Consider the following 22,193-nt stretch of genomic DNA (forward strand, 5'->3'; position numbering starts at 1 on the left):
CCCTTGTCAGCTCGGTGGGAGCTGGTTCAATGGATCGCTTCTCACGCTTCGGATGCCCCTCAGCTGAGCTCTTGTCCTGCCGCACCCCCAGCGGAAGCGGGAGCAGCACAGCCTCCCTTCCCTCTAGAGAGCTGATGGACCTTGCAGGGAAGTGCCAGGCCATGAAGGCTGCCCCTTCCTCCTCTTCCCTTTCCTCTCAGCTCAGAACTAGGGACAAAATCCTTGGTTACCTGTGTGCGTTTGTGTGTGAGTGAAATCTCACGCCCGGGGCTGCACACGGGACCCAGCTTGTTCCCCTGTCCCAGGAGAACCTGCCTGTACACTGAGCCCCTTCCTGTTTCCAGGCTCACCCTGCGCCGTCCTCCTGCCTGTTTGGTTTGAGGACGGGGACGTTTATGTCTGTCCTTGCTGCGGAGGTGATGGATTGAAAGACCAGGCTCTAGGGTGTCAAGGTGCATCTGGCCCTGTGAAGGGGAAGGGATGACACCCATGTTCCCTCAGCCACTGCTCCTTACGCTCTATATTTTTCCCTTTCCAAAAAACCAGAGGCTTCTGGAACCATGCGCAACCCGCTTCACGTCACACGCCTGGGCTGCCTTCCCTCCTGCGTCCAGACCAGGACCCGCTGGTGGCTGCCAGTAGCCCAGCTCCACTCCGAGTGACCAGAGGCGGCGTGGGCCCCGTTTCTGGGACAGCTCTCAGGAATTGCCTCTCCTGCTCTGGACAACAGGGGAGGGTTTCGCATGCAAAACTGCAAAGGAACATACGTGGGCTTTAATTAAGAGGCTGCTTCTGTGATGGGAAAAGGCATTAGAAGCCACTGGCCCTAAGAGGGAGCAAAGCCGTCCCGTCTCCTGTGTAGCTGTGCCTGCTTGGAGGGCACCAGCATGTGAGCTTCGGTTCCATACGAGGAAGGGGAGTGACGCAGCTGGAGGGATCTCAGTAACCACCTTACCAGGCCCTCTGGCTTTGCCAGGAAGGAGACGCCCACGTCGGAAAACGATGGCTCTCTCATACTCCCGCACTACCTGCAGGGGAAACAAAAGCTGGATGCGCTGCAAAGGGAGGGTTTCAGCAGGTGTGAGCTGCCGGAGTTACCTGTCCCTGTGTCCCTTTACCCCCGCAGAGGACCTGACACAGAACTGCTGGCTGGCCTTGTGTGTGAGCAGAGAAGGAGCAGCCACGAGACACCCAGGATTTGGGAGAGCAGCCCATGTTAGAGGGGCCTGGGCTTTCCCAGGATGAGGCCAGCGTTCTGCTTCCTCAGAGCCTGGCCAAACTCAAACATCCTGAGCTAAAATTTTGCGTGCTTGTTGTTTGCCTCCGAGGGAACCGTGTGTGCATGTGCTCACCCCTGTGAGATCCGAGGGATGACACTGACACCCTTGTTGAGAGCAAGATTCACGTGAAATTTCCCCAGAAGTGGGAACCAAAATATGCCTACTCGTAGCCACGCTAGAAATGTGAGAAAAGGGGGAAAAGAGGGCAAATCCATCGGTACCTGAGAGACCAAACTCTCTTAACATTTTACATTCAAAACCTATTTACCTGCTGCTGCAGTGCCACTCTCTCTGGGCTGGGTGTGCTGAAGGCGATGTTTGAAAGTGAACAGACCTGCAAGCTGTTCAGCAAAAGAGAAACCTAAGCCCTTGCCTGCTGATAATTCAGCAGGAGTATTTGAGAGGTAGCGGAAGATCCCTGTGCAGCCCTTTGTTGCAGCAATGTGCGAGGAAGGAAAGTCAAAATTAACGATGGGTTGAAGAAGTGTAAATAGAACCTTAGACCCAGAAAAAGCTTTATGCTCACGTCCAAAACGTGCCGAACCAGTGAGTTACGTCCACATCAGACACCGACTACTAAGCCTGGGGAGGCCCCATGACCATTCTCACCTTCATGCAGAACCAGACAGAAACGGGGAAGGTCATTATGATGAACAGGAAAGACAAGATGGTCAGAAGCCACTCACAGATGCCCAGACCTGGAGACTTTACTCCTAGGGAGAAATACAAAAGGACCGTGTTAGCAGAGGCCAGCTCCCAAAATACCGACAGCCTGACAAGCGCCCGGGCCCGTCAGCTTCAGTGTTGGCCTTTGCCTAAACCCGGCGCGTGTGAACCATTTGCTCTCCCTGGAGCTGGCTCAGGTGAGCAGGAGCTGCCAGGATGCACCGACAGGTTTCGTCCCCGCTTTACTGCCAGAAATGGAGCCGTGCTTCCCCGTGGGGCCTCGACTAGAGAGCAGCCTTCAGGCTGAAGACCTGCAGGCACCAAGCGGTGTCCAAGGGTTTGGAAGGAGCAATTTGTTGGCTGACCTGGGAGCCCAGAAGTCCGTCGGGAGAGGTGAGCTAAGGGCAAAGAGAAAGATGGCGAATAGGAAGTTGATTTCAACGTGCACAGCCTGAAGCGCCCTTCCCTGTCAGAGGATCTCAGGCCCTTTGGAACAGGAGTTCAGTCGCATCCCAGCTCCCTGATGCGGTGGGACCGAGCCGCTGGTGCTACTGAAATCTCCCTGCGCCCTCCAGCGGTCACACCGAGGCGTGGGGGCTGACTGGGGTGCTCGGGTCAAAATGACCTTCCCCATCTCCCCAAAGCCAGGACGGGGCGTCTTGACCTGGCTGACCTTTGTTGTGAGGGAAAACCTGCAGGTGTGGCCTGGAAATAGATTCCTTCTGGGGTACCTAGACCCAGAGGGCGGACCAGCAGTGAAGTTAGCGTCCCTGCACGTCTCCCACTTAGATCTTCTCGAGCTCTTCCCTTCTTGCCCCTTTGCCTTTGGAGCTCTCTGCAGAGCCAGCAGGTCTGGAGGGAGGTTCACATGCCAAGAACCTGCGTGATCACTCTAGCTCTACAGCACCAGGAGGCTGTGAGGCTGGCTGGGGTCTCCCGTGTCTCACCCCAAGGAAAACTGTGTCTGTGCCAGGCGGGTGCGATGGCACTCACCGTGCGGAGTTATTCTGTGGCCGTACAGGGTCAAAGAGCCCACAGCTTTCCAGCCCTTCCCCTTCCATAATCCATACCTCCCTCTCGCTGCTCACTGTCCAGCAATGCCATTGCCTCCGTTTCATTCTTTGAGGATTTACACTATTCTTTGCCTAAAACTAGTATATATACCCACTACTTTTGTAAAGCGTGAGGCCTTTTTCTAGAAGGGCATCCAACTCAGCGCCGAATTGTAAACCAAAAATGTTATTGCCTTTGCCTCAAAGACTTGATCCTTTTCAAGGTTTTACCAGTGAATGAGCGTTTCCCACTTGGGACACAGGGGGGACTCCCCATGCCTGGGATTAGGGATGCAGGGAGCTGTGTGAGGGGCAAGGGGGCACGTGGAGCCCAGCGGGGAAGCACAGCTGGTGCTTTTTGGCCCTCGGGCTCTGCCTTTCCCCCCTCAGAAGGGGGGCTCAGGTGCCACTGACCCGCAGGGGCTGCTCCAACAGGGGAAAATTCCCGCCTCCTCCTCCCCCACCCCGCCATTTTCCCGCCAGGAGGCGGCGGCTCCGCCCTCGCGGAGGAGGAGGAGAAGGAGGGAATTAGGGGCCCAGGGAGCTCTGTGGTGAGTAGGGGAGCGCTTGGGGGTACAGGGAAGGTTCTTCATGGTCTGTGAGGGGCGAGGGTGCATCCGCCTTCCTGGAATTAAGGATGCATGGAGTTCTGTGGGGGGCAAGGGAGCACGTAGGACAGAGCAAGGAGACCCCACGCCTGGGATTAAGGGCAGGGGGGTCTCTCTGGGGGGCAGAGAATCCCCATGCCCGGGTTTAGGGGTGCAGGGAGCTCTGTGAGGGGCAAGGGAGCGCTTGGGGCTGGAATTAGGGATGCAGGGAGCTGTGTGAGGGGTACAGGGGGGACTCCCCATGCCTGGGATTAGGGATGCAGGGAGCTGTGTGAGGGGTACAGGGGGGACTCCCCATGCCTGGGATTAGGGATGCAGGGAGCTCTGCGAGGGGCAAGGGGGCACGTAGGACAGAGCAAGGAGACCCCCCGCCTGGAAGAAGGAGGTGAGGTCGCTGCTTATTACCGATAAAGAGGGTTTAACCCCAGCACAGCTGGAGAGGGGAGTACATGGCCATGATGGGCAAACCTCTCCCTCTACGTGACCTGGGCTTCCAATCCACCTTGGAGCTGGTGGCAAAAATGCCTGACGTTGTCAGAATCTGTCCTCAGGAGAAAGGCACGTTTATCCTCAAAGGTGAGGTTTTATTTCCGTAAAAGTGGAGGAGTTGTTTGGAACCTCGTACTGGTATGAAGCGATGCTCTAAAACCAGGAGGTGCAGAATGAATTGCCAGAGCTGTAGGTCATGTATCTCTGTCACTCTTTTTCTCATATAGCTCTGTTTAATTTTTTTGCCGTTGATGTTTTTTGCTGTGTCTTAATCTGCCTTTTTGTACCTTTCTCCTCCTTCCTCCTGGAAAATAACAGAGGCTTCCAGTTCTTTTTGTACATTTTGCACTCTGCTCTTGGTTTAGAAACTGCAGTAACGTTTCTATAGGAAGTTCAGTCTGTATCAAAGAACTTTTATCATTTTCCCAACAAAACTTGCAGCAGATGAGTTTCCTTTTGTGATCCTGTATCCAAGAATTGGACCCGCCTTTCTGCTTGGATCTGGATTTCTAGGGATGAGGGTGCAGGTTGGTTCTTGGCTGTTTCATCTGGTTCATTTCAGTTCACAAAGGGAGAGTAAAAGTTACCCTGTTGGAAATGCGATCTAGCGTGATTGGTTTTGAAAGACACGCCTGCTTCTGAAGAGGGTGGGGAGAATAGGAAAGAGGAGGACCTTTGCTTGTATAAAGCTTTCAGTAGTTTGCTGTCTTGGTAATCTCATAATTTCTTTCTTTCTTTCTTTGGTAGCCATTGCAGATGAGACCACCAAAGGTATTGCAAAACTGGTTGCCAGGCAGGAGGAAAGTGTTAAGTCACGAAAGAATGATGCTGTGAAGGCACGTGCTGCTTTTCCCTCTAGGAACACAAAGTGTCTCCCTCGCAGCCAGCGACTGGGAAGGCTGAGCTGCAGGATCTGCTGAGTTCCTCACCACTTCTGCTCAGGAACTTTGAGAGGGCCTATCGCAGACGCTTTGGCCGGCCGTTCCAGTATAGGCGATACGGATTTGTCTCTGTATTTCAAGTCCTTGAAAGTGTGTCCGATATCATTGTTGTTGAGCAGACAAAAGCAGGTTCCTTGCTGACCCTGAGGAAGTAGCTGGAAGGTGAGACAGCGAAGGAAGAGGTGCCGCACGGTGGGGCGCACAAAGAGGTGCCAGAAGGTGAGGGAGGGTATTATTTAACTGGAAGTATGTAGCTGCCAAGCAGCTGTGTTTCAAGTGATGTTGCTGCCTTTCCAGTAGCTGTCGTAGTCCTGGTTTCCCTAGGCTTTAGCGCAGAAGGGCTGCGAGGTACTGTAGAAGCAGCTGTTACAAGGGTGTTGTTGTGGTAGCAGAGAGCTTAACTGGAAGTTTTCTACGGTTTGCCACTGTTTTTCAGTGCGAGGTGAAAGAAGGGATGTTAAGGCCCTTTCTGAATGCGTGTATAGGACTGGAATTTCTAGTAATTCCAGGCAACAGGTAATAAAACTAGAAGGATCTCTGGCACGTCGGCTCCGCAGGCTGGTAAAGCCTTCCAGATGCGCTTTTTGAGGCTGAAGCACTAATCTGAAAGGCATAGCTATACTGCTTCTCTGAAGAAGAGCCTGTAGATATCCTCAGCGTTCCCCTAACAACTATGAGAGAAAGCAGAGGATTGCATAAGGTTCCTGCCAAATGCCTGACTTTTCTTAGCATCATTCTAGGAATTTATTTAGCCCTTGTCATGCTTGCAAGAGCAAGTGTGTTTTATTTTGCTTGAATTTATTAGTACGGCGAAGGATGCCTCTCAAGCAAATCCCCGTGACTGTGGGTGCTACAAGAGATGAGGAAAATGGCACTAGTACTTGTACGCTTTCATGGCCAGGTGTATTCTCCTTCTGCTTAATATGTAAATAAAGAATAACAACTAAACTCTCTTTACAGCTGCACCTGCAATTGAGATGCCTCCTTTGGAACCCATCCGTGATGCCAAGTGGTTTCACCTGCCGGCAGAAGAGAAGTCAGAGCCGGTGGAAGGACAAGCACTAGATATGAGTGATGTCCTCAAACAAGTAAGTGGCAGGATGAGTGATCTGTAGCTTTGTCATGTCTTCGTCCAGGGGGTGATAATTTTTTTCACTGCTTTTGTTTTTGCTTGGTTTGTATTGTTGATGCACTGTTGCTTCCAAAAAAAAATTGTACCTAGTTTAGATGAGGCTGGAGGTGACCAGAGTCATACTGACCTGATATATAACTCTATGTGCCCTCCAGCCTAGGTCTTTTTCTTGTCTCTTTCTGGTCTTGAGATCTCTGTTGGAGATCGTCCAAAGCCAGTAAAGCATAATCTTGTTCCCCAATAAGAGTGGAGACAATTCTTTTTGTGTTCTTAATAGCCTTCTTCTGAGAGTAGCTGTGTGGCATTTCCCCTGCTGCAGTAGCATGGGTTTAAGTGTCTAGCAGCTACGTGGCAGAGCTGAGGAATGGTCCTTGGAGACCTCAGTGCTGTCGTTGCCACTCTGCTCTTTGGTTGGACTCGAAAGTTTTGTTGCTGTTGTTGTGGTTTAGCAATGTATTTTTAGAAAGGGATGGAGAAGTACAGAGGCTCTGACCTGCCAGACCTGCTTGGGAGAATTTCTTTGTGCCCCCTCTATTTTTTTTTCCTCTTTTGAGCATCTTTAGGCCTTTGTTTTCTCAGGAAAGTTCTCCTGCTGCGAATTATTTCCTCTGCCAAGCTCATCTGGTGGTTCTACACAACTGTACAGTTGGAGTACCTAGACAGGGAAAGGGTTGCAGGGATTCTTTCTGAATTTGGTGTGCTGTTCACTTAATGAACTTGAAAGCTTAGGGCTACGAGTCGGACTTTCTGCGGTGTTTCAAGAAACATACCCTTTAGAAAACTTTGGCAGGCTCTTCTGATAAGACCTTGTCGTCTGGTGGGATGAAGTCCGTGGGGAATTTCCCTAGATCAAACAAAGTCTGCTTGTGGGAAGGGTAGAAAAGGGAGAGAGATGGTCCACGTAGCCCCATTTTTTTCTTGTTATGTGTCGCAAAGGGAATCTGTTTAAAGATTCTAGCAGGGCGAGTCTTGGAACGTGTTTGTACAACTCGTGTTTGCCATGAAGCACCAGTTTTGCTGGTTTGTTTTAAAAGTGCCCTAGAGAGGAGGAAAGTGAGCTGGAATGTGTTTGGGTAGGCAGTGAACCAAGATTTCAAGATGCTGCAAAGTCGAGGGGAAAGATGCGACCTGATTCCTGGCCTGCTGTAAGGTATGGAAGTATCTGGTGATGAGACGCCAATAGCGGAAGCGTTGTAAGGGACAAATGAGGGACAAGGGCCGAGTCAATCTGCTCGGCCCCGAGAAGGGTCAAATATATAGAGCTGCTGCTCTTGGCAGCTTTTTCTTGCCGTGCCGAGCAGAAGGAAAGTTGTCATCCACACCACTCTTGGCAGCTGCCGCTCTGGCTTAAGGCAAGGAGTTAGCCAGTCTTACGAGCCGTGCCTCTTCTAGGGCTAGTTTTACAGTGTGTTCGGTTGTTTACCTTTTTCTTATAATTTTCTTGCTATTTTGTGAAGGTGTTTTTTAAGCAGACATTTCTACGTCTTTCAAAGAAGTGTCTGTTGTCTCTGCCAACGTGTGAACTACGTGATAAACATCACGTGTGCCCGTAACAGTCTGACACGAGGAGCTTTCATGGAGCAAACCTGTCCCTTGGCAATATCACTGTTGACTGGCACTTCTGGGAGGAAATCCATGAAATGTAAGGGGATTTTAGAGGTGCTGCTGCTGCTCAGGCAAGAATTCCCTCAGGTACTCTTTAACTCAAAAATGTTAACTGCCTGGTTAACTCAATGTTTTAGTCAAAGTTTTTAACAAAAAGAATTCAAGGGTGTTCTTCCTCGCTCAGTCTGCAGGAGAGACTCTAATCTGCTTTTTTAAAAAACGGTTCGAAGGGCTAGTATTGTCTCTCGGTTGACTGTAGCCGTGTAAGCAGTGGGGTGTGCTGGAAGACAAATTTCCTGTAAGTTGTCTGGTGTGTGATGCAGTGGTAACTCGTAGCATATTCACAATGAGTAAAACTGGAATAGTTTTGACTTCTGGACGCTGGAGGAGTGCTGTTTGTTGGCACAAACCGAATCTCTGGAGGCAGTGAAAGTAGCTGATGTCTGATTAAGGTTTCCATGCACGCTGGTTCAAGTGGAATAAAGTTTACAGCAGCTAAAGAATGATGCAAAATTGCAAGCTGTGCCAAGAACTGATGTACAAATTTGCCTAGAATGAGAAAAGAATAGGATTTGTAGCGTTTGTATGTTTTTATCTTTTGGGAAATAGCTCTGGTGCGTGTGAGATGCATTTGTGCCTTCTGTGTCTTGAATTGTTTTCAGATAGTTTTTCTACTTCAGTCATGTGCTCTTTCATGGGGACAGAAGATAGAAACAGCATCTTTGGGGTAAAATCCAACAAGCGGGTGGGTTTTTTTGGTGTGAGTTTTTGATTTTTTTTTTTTCTCTTTATCAGTAGCCATTCAATATCTTTGTCTAAATACATAACGTGTCATCGGTTCCTCTTCTTTATTCCTTGAAGGAATATGAGGAAGGTATTTTTGTTGCACCCCTCTTTACACTGGAGGGAGAAAAGAGAGAAGGAAGGTGGAGGGTGTGAAAATAGGTGTTAGGATCCCAGGGACAGTTTTAATCCGAGTTTGCGCTATTTGTTGGGATTCTCTGATCTTCAGTAATTCATGGGTTCCCAGGAAAGCAGAACTACTTTTTTACCTTAATGCAGAGGCCAGTTATGTGTGTTCAGGGCGTAGCAAGACTTCTGAGCGCTACTTTCCTCTTGTCCCTTTGTAGTGTCAAGATTTAGATTTGAAGCTGTCAATCTTCAATCTGGCAACGACTCCAGAAATTCCCCCTGATGCTGTTCAGGACAGAAGCCTTTGCAGTTTCCCACCATTGGAGCGCTTGTGTTTGGTGGGAGTCTTTGTGGAATGTATAATCTCTCCTAGCCGGTTCTACATCCAAGCGTGCCACGCAGAAACATCCGATAAACTCCAGGATATGATGTTTGAGATGAGTTGAGGACGTGCTATGCTGATTCTGTGCTATTACCTGGGTATTTGCACTGAGGGAACAGGGCACCCGGCTGTTTGTTACCGTCACTACAGGCTTGACTTCTGGATGTGGAGATGCCAGTGCCGTACTAAATCACATAATCATAATGCTTCCGCATTCCTTTTATCTAGCAAGCAGTAAGTATCGCTAATAGTTTGGCTGTGTCCTAGACGGCCTTAAACTTTAAAAGCCTGGAAAAGTTGTGGAAAGGAACTTGAGGGTTCTGTATTGTTGACATTGCTATTGCTGATGTGCTTGGTTAAGGCTTTTACTTCCATCTCCAGCACTTACCAAAAGCAGCAGGTAATAAGCGTTAGTCATATCTATATTTGAAAGCAAAACCCCATCAGTGGGTTTGTCTGTCAGGTACGTTGTGCGTTTGGGACTCTTCCACTACGCTGCAGTTGCTGTTAGTCGTGTGCCAAAGTAAATACTGGATGTCCGTGGGGCAACCGTGTGATCGCAGGCTGCAGACAGGTACTGTGTGTGTAAGCCAGGACTCCGGAACCTGGCTCGTAAGAAGCCCTGTGCCAAGTCAGGGTAATGTTAAAAGTGAACGACTAGAATGGCTGTATTTAGTCGCTGATTAGCGCCCATTAGTTAACTTTTTGTTGGACCCCAAGAATACCATTTAAATGTTAAAAGTTTAGGTTTGTGTATTTATTGTCACTTGGTTTAAGTAGAACAGAAACATAAACTATCTATTAGAACAACTCCTGAAAATCCGTCTCGTGGAGCCTTTGAGAAATGAGGATTCTTCTGAACCCTGAAGTGTATTTCTGTTTATCCATCTCCTGCGCCCTACCAAGCACAGTTTTTCATTGTGATCTCTGGCAGACACTGTTACTTGAGTAAACTTGTTTCTGATCGTTCTGTCATGCCTGAGTCTTCAGTACGTCCTGGACAGCTTTGCTGTGTAACGGTCTCAAAATGGTGGTACCGCGTTATCATCCACCGCGTGATCAATGACCAAGAAGCAGAGGTGTTCTACGCAGATTACGGAAACCTGGGAATCGTCCGAAGGTTTGCCTGGAAATGGTTCTCAGGATTAGCTGTTCCATCGCCTTCCCAGGGATGAGGGTGAGGCTGCTGGGCCTGTCACTCTCCAGGAAGACGTCCCACCACGCGGGTTTCCTAGAAAGTGTCTATTTGGATTTTTTTTTCCCGTAGCAGTGCCTTGCAGGTACTTCCTTGCTTACATGTTAATGTGTGAGGTGACGTTAAGAACAAGATCTGCGGTGCAGATCACTCCAAGCCCTTTGCTTATCATCGCTGTGGGCTAAACCCTTTCCTCTTCCTTTATTCACTCTTGCCCCTTTCTGTCCCTTTCGAGCAAGCTCCCTAATCCTCTTCCCTGAGTTTTGTGAATGGAGGTAAACATCTCTTGAACAGACATCCTCCCAGTTGGGAGCATTTGTGGTGTCAGAGGTACTCGTTCTCCTCTGTAATTCAGTACCTTCCCCATATTTGCTTCTGCCCTCTCATTTGCCTCTATTCATGCCTGGCCATAGGCATTCTGTGTTTCAAAAGTGATTTTTCTCTGTCCATAACTTTCTTATCAAAAGAGGTTATGAGGAGAGGATGCTTGGGCAAGGGAAGGCGTAAGGGACCAGTTGTTATTGCTATTTCTGCTGTGCCCCTTCTCTGGCTACGGAGTGTTTTCCAAAGCTGCTGTCGGGCTTTATTCGTAAGCACAAAATGCGATATGTGCCTCTCTATTCCTAAGCTGATCTTAAAACCCAGAAGAGGAGGAAGTTCTGGCATTTGTCATCTCTTCCTGTGTGACGCAGCCACTAAGGACCATATCTACTTCCACGCTGTCTTGAGCAGTAGGGGATGTGCTGACATCTGTGGGAAGAACGTTCCTTCCCAGGTCAGGAGGGAGGCGTGTGCTTCTGACAGGAAAGGCAGGGAAAGGATTGGTTGGGTGCCTGTAGTGGAGAGATCTTTACCTTGAAGCAAGTAGTTTTGTGAAGAGCAAAACCGGTATTCCCTGCTTCCCTGCAATTTACTGTTTTGGGGCTGTATCCCACGGTGTCTATGGTGACGGCTTTCTTTTTGGTTAAGGTGGAATTCGATGATACAGCAGAGATGTTCTGGTTTAGCAGAACAAACTCTTTTCATCCTGACTTCTAAGAGTGGATTAGAAGGTTTCGGTACGGATTTTTAAAGTGGATTAGCTTGTTAATATTGCCGAAAAGGAAAATAGATGTTCTGAACATGAGGCCAAGCTGGGATGGAATTGAGGAGTTGTATTTGTAACTTTTCTAAACATTGTTAAATCCGGTAGGTTTTGTTAGTCATAAGTTGAGGCCTCCGAGTCATCCAGACCATGAGAGCAAGTCCATTAGATGTTACTGTCTGGCTTCAAGTAGCGCTGCATAGAATCGTAGAATTGCCAGGTTGGATGGTAGAGTCCAACCATTCCTATCTGCCGCTAAACCGTGTCCCTGAGCACCTTGTCTGCCTGTCTTTTAAACACCTCCAGGGACAGTGACTCAACCACCTCCCTGGGCAGCCTCTACCAGTGCCCGATGACCCTTTCTGTGAAATTTTTTTTGTCTGATATCCAGTCTGATATCCATTTTTTCTGCTAGCCAGTGGCACGGGCAGTTGAGTGAGGAACAGGGTAGTTAAATAAATAATTTTGGCCTTTCCTGCTCTAGGCCCCGGAGATTGGTTGTGCCGTTAAACTGAATTATAGATATGGTCTTGGCTTACAAAGTCTCTTTCTTTGCCAGTGACGTGTATAGTGCTGGACGGTGTAACCAGGGTAGATTGCATGTTGTGCCTTGAGCAGAGATTGAAGCTGTGAGCCAGCACAGAGAGCATTTATGATTTAGGCCCATCAGTGTTGCCTGAATGTCTCAGCTCCGTTTCAGCAAGAAGTCTGTGGATACGAAAACCTTTAGAAAGGTGCTGCAACAGTTTTGTATCTCAGCAGAAAGTCAGGCTTTGCAGCCCGGAGTGCTCGTATCTGTTGTTTCGTTTAGTAGATGCAGAATGCGTATTTTGGCAGGATTAAATCCAATAATTGTCTTTTTGCGTGTGTGTGTTCCATTTAGCGGGTAGGGGGCTATTGCTGGGTGATTTTATTGCTGGAGGGAGTTGATTTTCTTAGTAAGACAATTTCTCCAAGAATTCAGAGCTCACTTGTGGGTGGTGTGCTTCTTTGTAAAACCCATTAGAATTCTTTTTATTCTTTATGGTGGTGACAACTTACTTTTCTTGACTCAGCTGTTGGGGTTTTATTTGTTCGTAGGGATTTGAGGAAGTGAATCCTTCAGCCTTGTATCTTGAGCCCAGCAGAAAGCAGGAGAATGCTGAACCCGTGGAGCCACACCTTCGCTCGCAGCAGGAATCTTTGAACGTAAATAGTGACATAGCAAGCTCGAAGCTGGATGAGGATGAACTGTGGGAACAGGTGAGAGTTTGGCTGCGGTGTGACTATCGTTCAGTGGAATTGGCTCCAGGGATCAGTAGATGTGTTGGCTTAGTCCTATGCAGTGTCTTGTGGAGTGGTTTTTTTTCCTTTGCTTTTATAAAAAGCAAGCAGAACCGTGACGTAACAACAATTACACGTGGACCATAAATACGTCCGTCGCTGCTTGACCTCTGATCCCTTTGCAGACGTCAGGGAGTCTGTGCTCAGTGAGTTCTCCAACCTTCCATACGCACCATCGTTTTTGAGTTAGAGGGAGAATGGACTCCAAGAACTCAGACCAGTACCAGATCCCTGAGATCAGTTTGACTTAGCAGTTTCCTAGTTTGCACCCCAGGAGCCAAGAGGTGGTGTGGTCTCCTCTAGTGTCTCTGGGGTTTGGCAAAGGATGTGTAATAACTCGGGGTGTCATTTACGTGTGGGAAAGGAGCAGAAGAACTAGTGATGTCTTGTTTGCCTTAAGGGTCTTGCTCATTTTAAACTTCTCCGAAAGGAATCCATTTGCAGTCTTGGTTGTTACAGGGGTTAAAGTTGTACACGACTGGAGTTTTTTTTAAAAGTTAACTCTAAAAGCGACCGATACCCAGGTCTGGATACTGCTGTACGCCTTTGATTTCAGAGCAGGTTGAAGAGAGGAGCCCTTTGCTATTATTTAATGGATGAAAAAGAATGATGAACAGAGGGGTTAAGCAGGGAGTAAAATCCAGGTCTTGGGTGCAGTCTAGCACGGTACCGTTAGAAACACCAGGGGTATTGTTTTACAGGTCACTCTCTCTACTTTTGTGTGATTTAAATTGTAGTTTTTTCATGACACATTTTACTACTGACGCCAAGTAACTGTCAGCTGTTGAAGTGTTCAGCAGTGGGCCGGCTCCAGGGCTGTTTTTCTGACATTCCTCTGAAACGTAAAAACGTAAGAGTTACTGTAGTGTCGGTAACTTGTAAAGCGGTCATTTTAGCCAGGTTTTATTTTAGCCAACTGTGTGTCTGGGCTAGGGAAACTATAAGCTGCACGTGTTGGATATTGGTGGGCTTGCACTGTCAATACATCATCTGAACTGAAGGTCCCAAACATCGTCTTTATGTGGGAGAAATGAATGTGACCGAGACTCTGCAAATCTGAGTTTATTGTGATTTTTATGGTAAAATCTGGTTAAGTGCAGCAAGATCCATGTGTGTAAACGTCAGACAGAGCTGGCAATTTGGAGACTAGAGGAATGTTAAGTGCCTTCAGGTTTTCTTCTGTTTTGAAGGGTCTTAGAATCCTTTTCCAGGAACAGTAATCCTCTCTTTTCTGCTATTCTGTTTAGTTGCTCGAAACGATTCCTCTCCTCCTCGGTGCATCACCGATGTCACCATCAGTATCAACTCTAATAATTGCTCAAAGTGTTTAGAACTGGGATGAAATACGTCTGACTCTTGGTACTGCTCGGCTAGCGTTTTCTGGGAACTCCTCTTTGGCAGTGGGGAACTCCCTTTGTGTTGTCCAATCCTAGATTTGCCTTGTCAGGATTAACTCGACCCCCTCCTCTGCCCTTAAGTGCGAAATGGCTGGACGCCGAGTTGTCTCAGCTGTGCTGTGTGAAGGCACTTCTCCATGGTGAAATTCCTCAGAAGGCAGCAAGCAATAACCAGAAAAGATTGCTCAGATAAAACTGTCCTTTCCAGGTGGTAAGTTTTCCTGTGGAGTACAGAAATGAAAGTGGGAGTCAGTAGCTTTCCTTGCTTTGTCCGTCTCCTTGGCAGTGGCACCTCTCTGCTGAGGAGGAGTTAGAGGGGGATGTGTGGCCAGCTTTGGATGAAGCCAGTGTCCAAAGCACAACGGACCGAGACCCTGAACCTGCACAGGAGGATACAAAAGAAAGTCCTCCAGAGCTCATCACAGAGGCTAAGGTGAGAGCCCTGAGCAGAGCTATTGCAGTTGAGGAGGGTTATTCTTGGTTTTAGGTTGTGTGAATTGCTTTGACCTGTGGTTTTTGTTTTGTTTTTTTTTAAAGCGTCTGGCATGGCCTCGGGGCTGTGTTTTCCTCCTTGCTGTTGTTTCTGGGTGCTCGACTAGTGCTCTGCTGGTGCATTGAGGTGTGGTGGGAAGCAGACTACTCTTCTTTCTCTTTCATGCACAGTCCTGAGGGTTACTGGGAGTCATTGTGGGGTTTTCCTGGATCACTCAGAGGTCCCCCCTGGGTTAGGGGGATGGGTTTGAGAGGGTGGCATTTTGGGCTGTGCTTTGAGGCATTGTGTGGCACCAGTAACACAACTTTACTGCTTAAATAGTGGTTAATGATAATGGTAATGAGTCTGGCCGGGCCTGCAGCATGGCCTTTGGCCTGCGCTCTCCTTTGGGTTCAGCAGGGAGCCGGTGTCACTCAGGGTTTGTCGAGTCACAGAAGGTGTTATAGAGCTGGAAATGGGAGTGTGCCTGCAAGGTTTTGGATATCCGCAGCTCCTTACCCATCTGGAGATTGAGAGTGACTGAGACAAAGCGCTTTGTAGAAGGACGAGGGGGAAGTTGGCTCTCAGATAGTCTAAAGCAGAGCTGGAAGAACTGGTGGCGCTGGGAGATGTTACCTGAAGGGGATGGAGGGAAAGCAAGCTGGAAAGGGACCTTGAGAGAACGAGAGAGGAGGGAAAACCTCTCCTAGGAAGCGTGGGGAGAAAGTACGATGAGGTGAGATGAGAAGTAGGCAGATGAGCAGATAGCAATAGGGTCCTTGTGAGCTGACTTAAGTACTTCCCCACAAGTATTAAACGGCGAGTTCCAAAGCATAGGGATTTGCTAACTGGACCAGAGAAGGCCTGGCTACTCCCTGCTCCTCAAACACTCTCTAGGGTACCTGCTCTCATCTGCCTCTTGTGTGCTAACAGACATTTTTAGCGTCCACCCTTGCACCCTGTCTGTTTCTGCTTTGCTGTGGAGCGGCAGTGATGCTGCCTGTCCCAGTGAGGATAGCATGGGTGGCAAGAGGAGGTGATAGTCATCTTTTACATCTGTTTGGTTCTTTTTTTTTTTTTTTTAAACTCTTGTCCTAACAGTTTTTATTTTTACTGCATGTCAGGTGGGGATTTTACAGTGGGCTGGTGGGTATCGAGCAGAGTCCGGTTGGTTAATTGGATTCACCTCTCACCCAGGTTATTCTGTATGGGTGTCCTATCAGCGCAGAATTTCTGCTGCCCAGCCGTGTAGCTCTCCGTGCTGCTTCAGGAGCACCTTGTGGTCCCCTGGGGAGGCCAGTTTATGTTGTTTAAATCCTTTTTTTTTTTTGTGAAAACAATTGTTTTGTTGTGGGCTAATCCTCTGAACACACTTCCACCGAAGTGTGAAGCACCTTTGAATGGCGATTCACCCCTTGTGAGGATGGATGGCTCTCTTCTGCTGCCTTGACAACAGAAGAAGCCTAGAGAGCAAGTACCGGATTTTTGAACAGCCGTAGTTGGGCAAGGGGAATAGTTGCTTGTCTGTTGTTTCGCTATTTTTCTCGTCCGGGCTGCGTTAACAAATACAAACATTGGCTGTATTACCTGTCTGTGGCCGAAAGGTGGGTAATCGTCCCTGGAACTTGCTTAATTTGAGCAAAAATGCAGAGCGACGGCCTCTGACTCTGTTCCCGCTCCCTTGCAGAAACTCCCTCTGCTGCCATAATTTGTTCTGCGTGGGGCTGCCGAGAGGTGAGCCAGCTGTTCGCTCTTTGCTAAGACGTGGTGATTTGTATCTTGTGCTAATGTGTCCCTCTTTCCAGCTTGCTGTGCAGGAGAGCTGCCCTTTGGCCAAAGTTGTTAGTAATTACTGGTGTTTTGTTTTTAAATTATCCAGTTGCTCTCCTTCCAATTGAGAGAGGATACAGACCAGGGCAGCCGATGAAGCGAATGTACTAATCGTGCCTTCTCATGAGTTTTTGATATACCTTTGCAGACACTTCCCTCTCTTGAAGAGTCCTCAATACCAGTTGTCTTCTTCAAGTCGGTGGAAGACATTTATACCTGCTCCAGGCAACCAAGAGGAATGAGCCAAGATGACCCTGATCGGACAGAAAGATTTCCCAACGAGGCCCAACGTCTTGCTCTGCATCCCGCTGTTCTACTTATGGCAGCGCCATTTATGCTGGACGACCATAACAGTACGAATAGGTTTGTCAGTAAACTTTGAACACAGCAGAAAACTGAGCAGCCTGTAACTGTGCTGCGACTCTTGCAGTCGCTGTTGGGCACCTTGGGACTAGTGCTGCTGTTTTGCTAGAACAGGTGGAAACGTTGGTGTTCCTGTGGGGTGGAGATACGACGATAGTAAATAACCAGGTGCAATGCATCGGTTTGGTCTTTCGTGGGAACAAGTGCATTGAGGGTTATTTCTCTGATTTTTGCTGTCTTTTCTAGACTTCAGGCTGTTTTCGTGCAGAAGTCTGTTTCTCCATGCTAGCCCGTGTTCATTTCATACTGAATCTCTGACTGCCAGAGGTAAGGGACAAAAGCAGTTTTTTAACTTTGTAAGGTCCCTGTGTGGGTGTTCATCTTCCAAATGATGAAAGGATCCACCAACCTGTATGAGCTTTGCCCATTTTACAAGGCCAGTTGACTTGCCAAAGGCGGCGCCTGTTGTTTGTGCCTCGGAACGGATCTGTCTGCGCTCTCTGTGGAGTGGAGGCCCGGTTCTCTGGGCAGGAGCTACTCAATTCACATGTGACTTCCCCCCTCGGGGAAACGGATGGGAAATCAGATGTGAATTGAGTAGCAGCACTGGGAGGAGAGGGAGAGAGGCTCTCAGATTATACTGCGTTGGGCTCACCGAAGAGATGTGCAGTAGAAAGCCCTCTCGCCGTGACCCGGTAAGGTCTAGGCAAAAGGGACATCAGTCTAAAGTGGAGCTCTGAGAGTTGCCATTGTTGATGCCGTCTTTCTTTTCTGTGTTCCTCCTTATGCAGGGAAAGAGGAAGTGAGGAACAGACTTGCCCAGAAGTGCCGAGGTTGGCCTGTGCGGTGCCAGCGGGCTGTGTGACCAAGCGCCGTCTCTGAAACTGCTTGTCCCTCCTGTCACGCTAGCTGCCTTGTTCCCAGCTGCTCGCTTAGCCACTTGCGGTTCCTACTTGCAGTGGTTCCCCGGCCTGAGAAAGAACTTGAGAAGAGGGGAAGAAGGCTGAGCAACTGCCAAGGAAGGCTGCCTGGAGTAGCAAAAGCCACCGGTATGACCACGCTGTTATTTTCTTTGTTCAGAAATGTTTAATGTTTCAGGAAAACAGTTTGATTTGGTACTGATTTATTGCTCTTGGTTGTTGTTCTGCAGCACTGCATTAGAGTGTGACGTTGTGCTATATATCTTCTAAGTTTAGGAGAGGGAAGTGGACTACCTATCCCTCACTCCCTCAGTGCACAAGCAGTTTTGACATTGTGTGGGGAAATGGTTTTTTGATTTTTGACTTCACGGATGCTCCACACGCTCCTTGCTCTTAGGAGAGGTGGTTGTATCCCAGCTGTGGCCTCAGTCCGTGGTGATGCTGAGAACTTGCCAAAGGAAATCTCCTTCCCCGAGAGAAGGATGCTCTGAATTGTTGATGGATCGGGATGCCAGACCTACGAAGCATCGGGAATCCCGTGGTACAGATATTGAATGAGATCTATAAAGAATCCAGTAAGAGAAGGCTTGAAGCTTGACATTGGCCTTGTTTACGTAGCTCTTTGCCTGTGGCAAGAAATCCTCTTGGGCCTGAGTTTATTAATGCAGAGAAAAGTTGTGGGAAGAGATGCGCCCTGGCTGCGAATGCTGACATTCAGCTGCTTTGCTGCTGCCTGGACTGTTCTTCAGGGCTTCAGGGGCCGCTCTGCCCACCCCGAAATGTGCCAGAGGTGTGTTTTGCTGCTGAGCCCCAAGAAAGGCTCAAGGTGGGATTTAACACGAACGCTGAAACAGTTAAAAGCCCAGCATAAGAAGTTTATTGATGGTCTGAGACGATCTTTAAAGCTGTCTTTCAACCCAAACTCTTTCAGGATGTTGTGACTATTTTGTTTTGATTTCAGCATTTGGGGGTGGATTTGGATGTGTGAAAGGGCTAAAAAAAAAAAAAAAGGCAGAGAGAATCTGGGGCTTCTTGGGAGGGGAAGCTAGTGAAGGAGATGGGAGCAGAGAGGTGGGGAGCTATGGCTTGAGCAGGCAGGGGCTGTACAACCCTGTGGGGAGGTTTCTGGCTTCAGACTGGGGGCTTGTCTCACACGTTTGTCGTCCAGCGAAGGGAGCGGATGAAAGGGAGCTGAGCTTGCTCGGAGCACCGGGCGATGGGGTGTTTGTCCCAACAGCACCCTTTCTGCTGCAGCACGTGGGACCTGGGGCTGGGCTGGGGTGTCCGAAGGAGACCCGCGTGTCCTCCCCTGCTTGTCCCCACTGCTGCCGTGTCCCTGCTGGGCTCCACAGCTCGGCTCCCTGCAGCATAGAACTCTTCTTCTGTGGGGGATGAGGAGCTGCAAAGACTGCTGGGTGGGCAGCAGCCCTGTTCCCAGCTGGGGTTGCCTCCATCCCCGTGCCCTGCCTGGGATGGAGTGGGTCCTGCAGCTGCCTGGAAGTGTTGCTGGGGGCTTTTGGGGACGGCTTCCGCTGCGGCTCAGCATGGGATGTCCCGGGAAATTGGGAACGGGGAGATTCTGTCAGGGTCTGGAAGACAGGGTGCGTGGACGCCAGGGGCTTCTATGTGCAGCAAGGGAGCAGCCAGCAAGTATTAAGCAGCGTCGGGACATTGCCTGTGACTTGGGAGCACCCTAACCTGCCAGTCTGGGAGGGAGGAAGCATATTCTGGGCTGTTAGCACTGCACATCACTCTTCTTGCACACTCCTGGGTACCTGTTGGAGGCGGGCGCAGGGCTCTGCTGTGCTCCCATGTACCTTTGCTGGTGCTTCGCTTGTCAGGATAGCATGTTTTCCTACAAGCTTTTGCCATTCACGTGTCTGCGAGTGCTTGAATAGTTTTCCACGCCCTTTTAATCAAGAGAAAAGGTGCATCTCAGAGCATCTCAGCTCACATTTCTCATGCCTGGCAGGTCCCTGTTTGTACATTTGTTCCTTAAGGCACTGGAAAAAGAGAAAGGTGCCTCAGGGGACTGTAAAGTGACTGTGACCCCTCTGGAGATGAAACCCCCTCTGGGACCCCCAGGACCCCTCTAGGATCCCTCTTGGGTCCTGGGGGGGTCATAGAAGTATCCTGGGGTGTTCTAGAGGAGTCTTAGGGGTCCCTAGAGGAGTCCTGGAGGTCTTTCCATGGATTCTGGGGGTCACTAGAGGGGTCCTGGTTGTCCCTTGAGGGGTCCAGCTGGGATCTAGAGGGGATCTGGGGGTTCTTCGAGGGATTCGGGGGCCCTGGTGAGCCCTAGAGTGGTTCTGGGGTCCCTAAAGAAATTCTGCAGGTCCCTAGAGGGGCCCTGGGGGGGTCTTAGAAGGATCCTAGGGGATTCTAGAGGGGTCTTGGGGAATCCCTAGAGGGTTCCTGGGGGTCCTTAAAGGGGTTCTGGGGGTCCCTAGAGGGGTGCTGGTTGTCCCTGGAGTGGTCCTGTGAGGATCTCGAGGGGACTTGGGGCTTCTTAGAAGGATTTAGTGAGTCCTGGGAGTCCCTAGATTGGTCCTGGAGGGTCTAGAGAGATCCTGTGGGTCCCTAGAGGGGCCTTGGGGCCTCTTAGAGGGATTCAGGGTATCCTGCGGGGGCCTAGAGGGCTTCTGGGTGTCTGTAAAGGGGTTCTGGGGGTTCTAGAGGGATGCTCGGGGGTTCTAGAGGAGTCCTGGGGTCCCTAGAGGGGCCTTTGGGGGTTCTTCGAGGGATTCGGGGAGTTCTGGGGAGCCCTAGAGGGTTCTGCAGGGCTCTCGAGGGGTTTTGAGGAGTCTTAGAGTTATTCGGGGTGTCCTGGGGACCCCTAGAGTCGTCACGAGGATTCTAGAGGGGTCCTGTGCATCCTTAGATGGTTTCTAGGGGTCCTTAAAGGAGTTCTGGGGGTCCTCGAGGGGTCCTGGGGAGAGTGAGATGATGCAGGGAGATGGTTAAGAAAAGGTTTAGTAAGAGGACACACAGAAGCCCTCTAGAGCCCCCAGGACCCCTCTATGACCCCCAAAACCCCTATAGGGAAGCCGAGGACCCCTCTAGGGACCCCCTAGGCTCCCTCTAGGACCCCTTCGAGCCCCTCTAGGAACCCCTAGAATCCCTGTGGGGACCCCAGGACCCCTCTGGAGTCCCCCAGGACCCCGTTAGGACCTCCTAGAACACCCCGGGGACCCAGAACCCCTCTAGGGCTCAACAGAACCCCTTTAGGGAACTCCAGGCCGCCTCTCGAGCTCCCCTGCAACAAGGTGGGGATCAAAGGGGAAAAGAGCGCCCCCCCCAGCTCAGTGCCGCCGCCGTGTGGCCGCATCGCGGTACTGCAGGAAGGGCTGCAAGAGGTTTGTTTTTTTTCTTTCTAAGTTTAGGATAGAACCACCTAGAAGTTTCTAGACTCAAACAGCACATGCGCGTTACGCCTTAAAATCGCTTTATAAGGAGGTGTGGAAAGGGATTTTCCCACTGCGCATGCGACCTCCAAATCGGGCGAAGCAGTGACCGCGTGGACTGCCAGGGCCTCAGACGCTTCTTGGTATTTTTCTTTAAAAATGTTGGTGTTAGTCCCCATCTTTTATACCCTTAGCGTTATAGCATTGATTCTCGTGTTTTGCCTTTGTATACGTGTATTTTTTCCTCATGAATGTCCGCAATGTAAACTATTGTGTTGTCGTGCTGACTCGTCGGAGGCACCAGAGGCGGGCCCGGAGGCACCGACGGTCAACGAATCGGAGGTTTAAAACTGTTTTATAAGATGTTGAAGCTTTGTCGAGTTGATTAGTTTTAGGATAAGATGTTACGGTTTTGTAGGCTTAAGTAGTTTTTAAGATAAGACTTGTGGGTTTGTAAGATGTTTATATTTGTTAAGGTTGTAATATTTGTTAAGGATATTGTCAAGAAGATGCTTGTGATTGTAATATTTGCTGGACGTTTTGTTTGTTGTTGTATTGCGCATTCTTCTGGCCTTTTCCTCTCTCTGTCCTTCTGTCTTTCACACCGCCGTGAAGCCAGCGATGTTGAGCCACGGGGCGGTGTAAGGGGCCGTAACCGTTGAACTGCTTTGGCTCAACATCGCTGCCAACGCCCCCACGATCTCGTAAGGGATCTTTGTTGCAATGAAGAGCCGATCTCGTGAGCGCTGCCAAACTGTCCCCAACGGAAAAACCATGACATCCACCCGAAGTGCGCTTATCAAGTTGAACAGCAGCGCACGACAATGCCTTCCTGGACCACGACGTCTACCCGAAGCGCGCTTACCGAGTGGCACCTGGGCATTCCTGAAAATGGTTGGACTATTCGGGGAAACCGTGGACTGGGGCGATAAATGGGGGAGCCTCTGGCTTCTTCGTTGCTCGGTGGGCTCGGGGTGCTCGACTTCGTCATTGCTCGGTGGGCTCAGGGTGCTTGACTTCCCCATTGCTCGGCAGGCTCGGGGTGCTGGACTCCTTCATTGCTTGCTTCTTCGTTGCTGGTGGACTCGACCTCGTGTGTGTTGCTGTGTGTGCCTTCGCCGGGCTTCCTGGAGCTTGG

At 49.7% G+C, this 22,193-nt stretch overlaps 1 protein-coding gene across 1 annotated transcript; it reads left to right on the forward strand.

Moving 5' to 3' along the window:
• The first annotated feature begins 1,875 nt into the window (after positions 1-1,875).
• On the forward strand, positions 1,876-17,020 carry LOC138723357 (tudor domain-containing protein 5-like). The gene is given in 15 exon segments (XM_069862303.1): positions 1,876-2,143; positions 2,199-2,339; positions 3,482-3,549; positions 3,986-4,048; positions 4,050-4,182; positions 4,843-4,962; positions 4,965-5,255; positions 5,997-6,124; positions 8,904-9,126; positions 9,974-10,218; positions 12,230-12,232; positions 12,427-12,588; positions 14,353-14,499; positions 16,517-16,731; positions 16,978-17,020. Coding segments are annotated over 15 exon segments (2,250 nt in total).
• Positions 17,021-22,193: the final 5,173 nt, after the last annotated feature.

The sequence above is a fragment of the Phaenicophaeus curvirostris genome, chromosome 8 (assembly GCF_032191515.1).
Source record: "Phaenicophaeus curvirostris isolate KB17595 chromosome 8, BPBGC_Pcur_1.0, whole genome shotgun sequence".
In the NCBI taxonomy this organism is placed as follows: domain Eukaryota; kingdom Metazoa; phylum Chordata; class Aves; order Cuculiformes; family Cuculidae; genus Phaenicophaeus; species Phaenicophaeus curvirostris.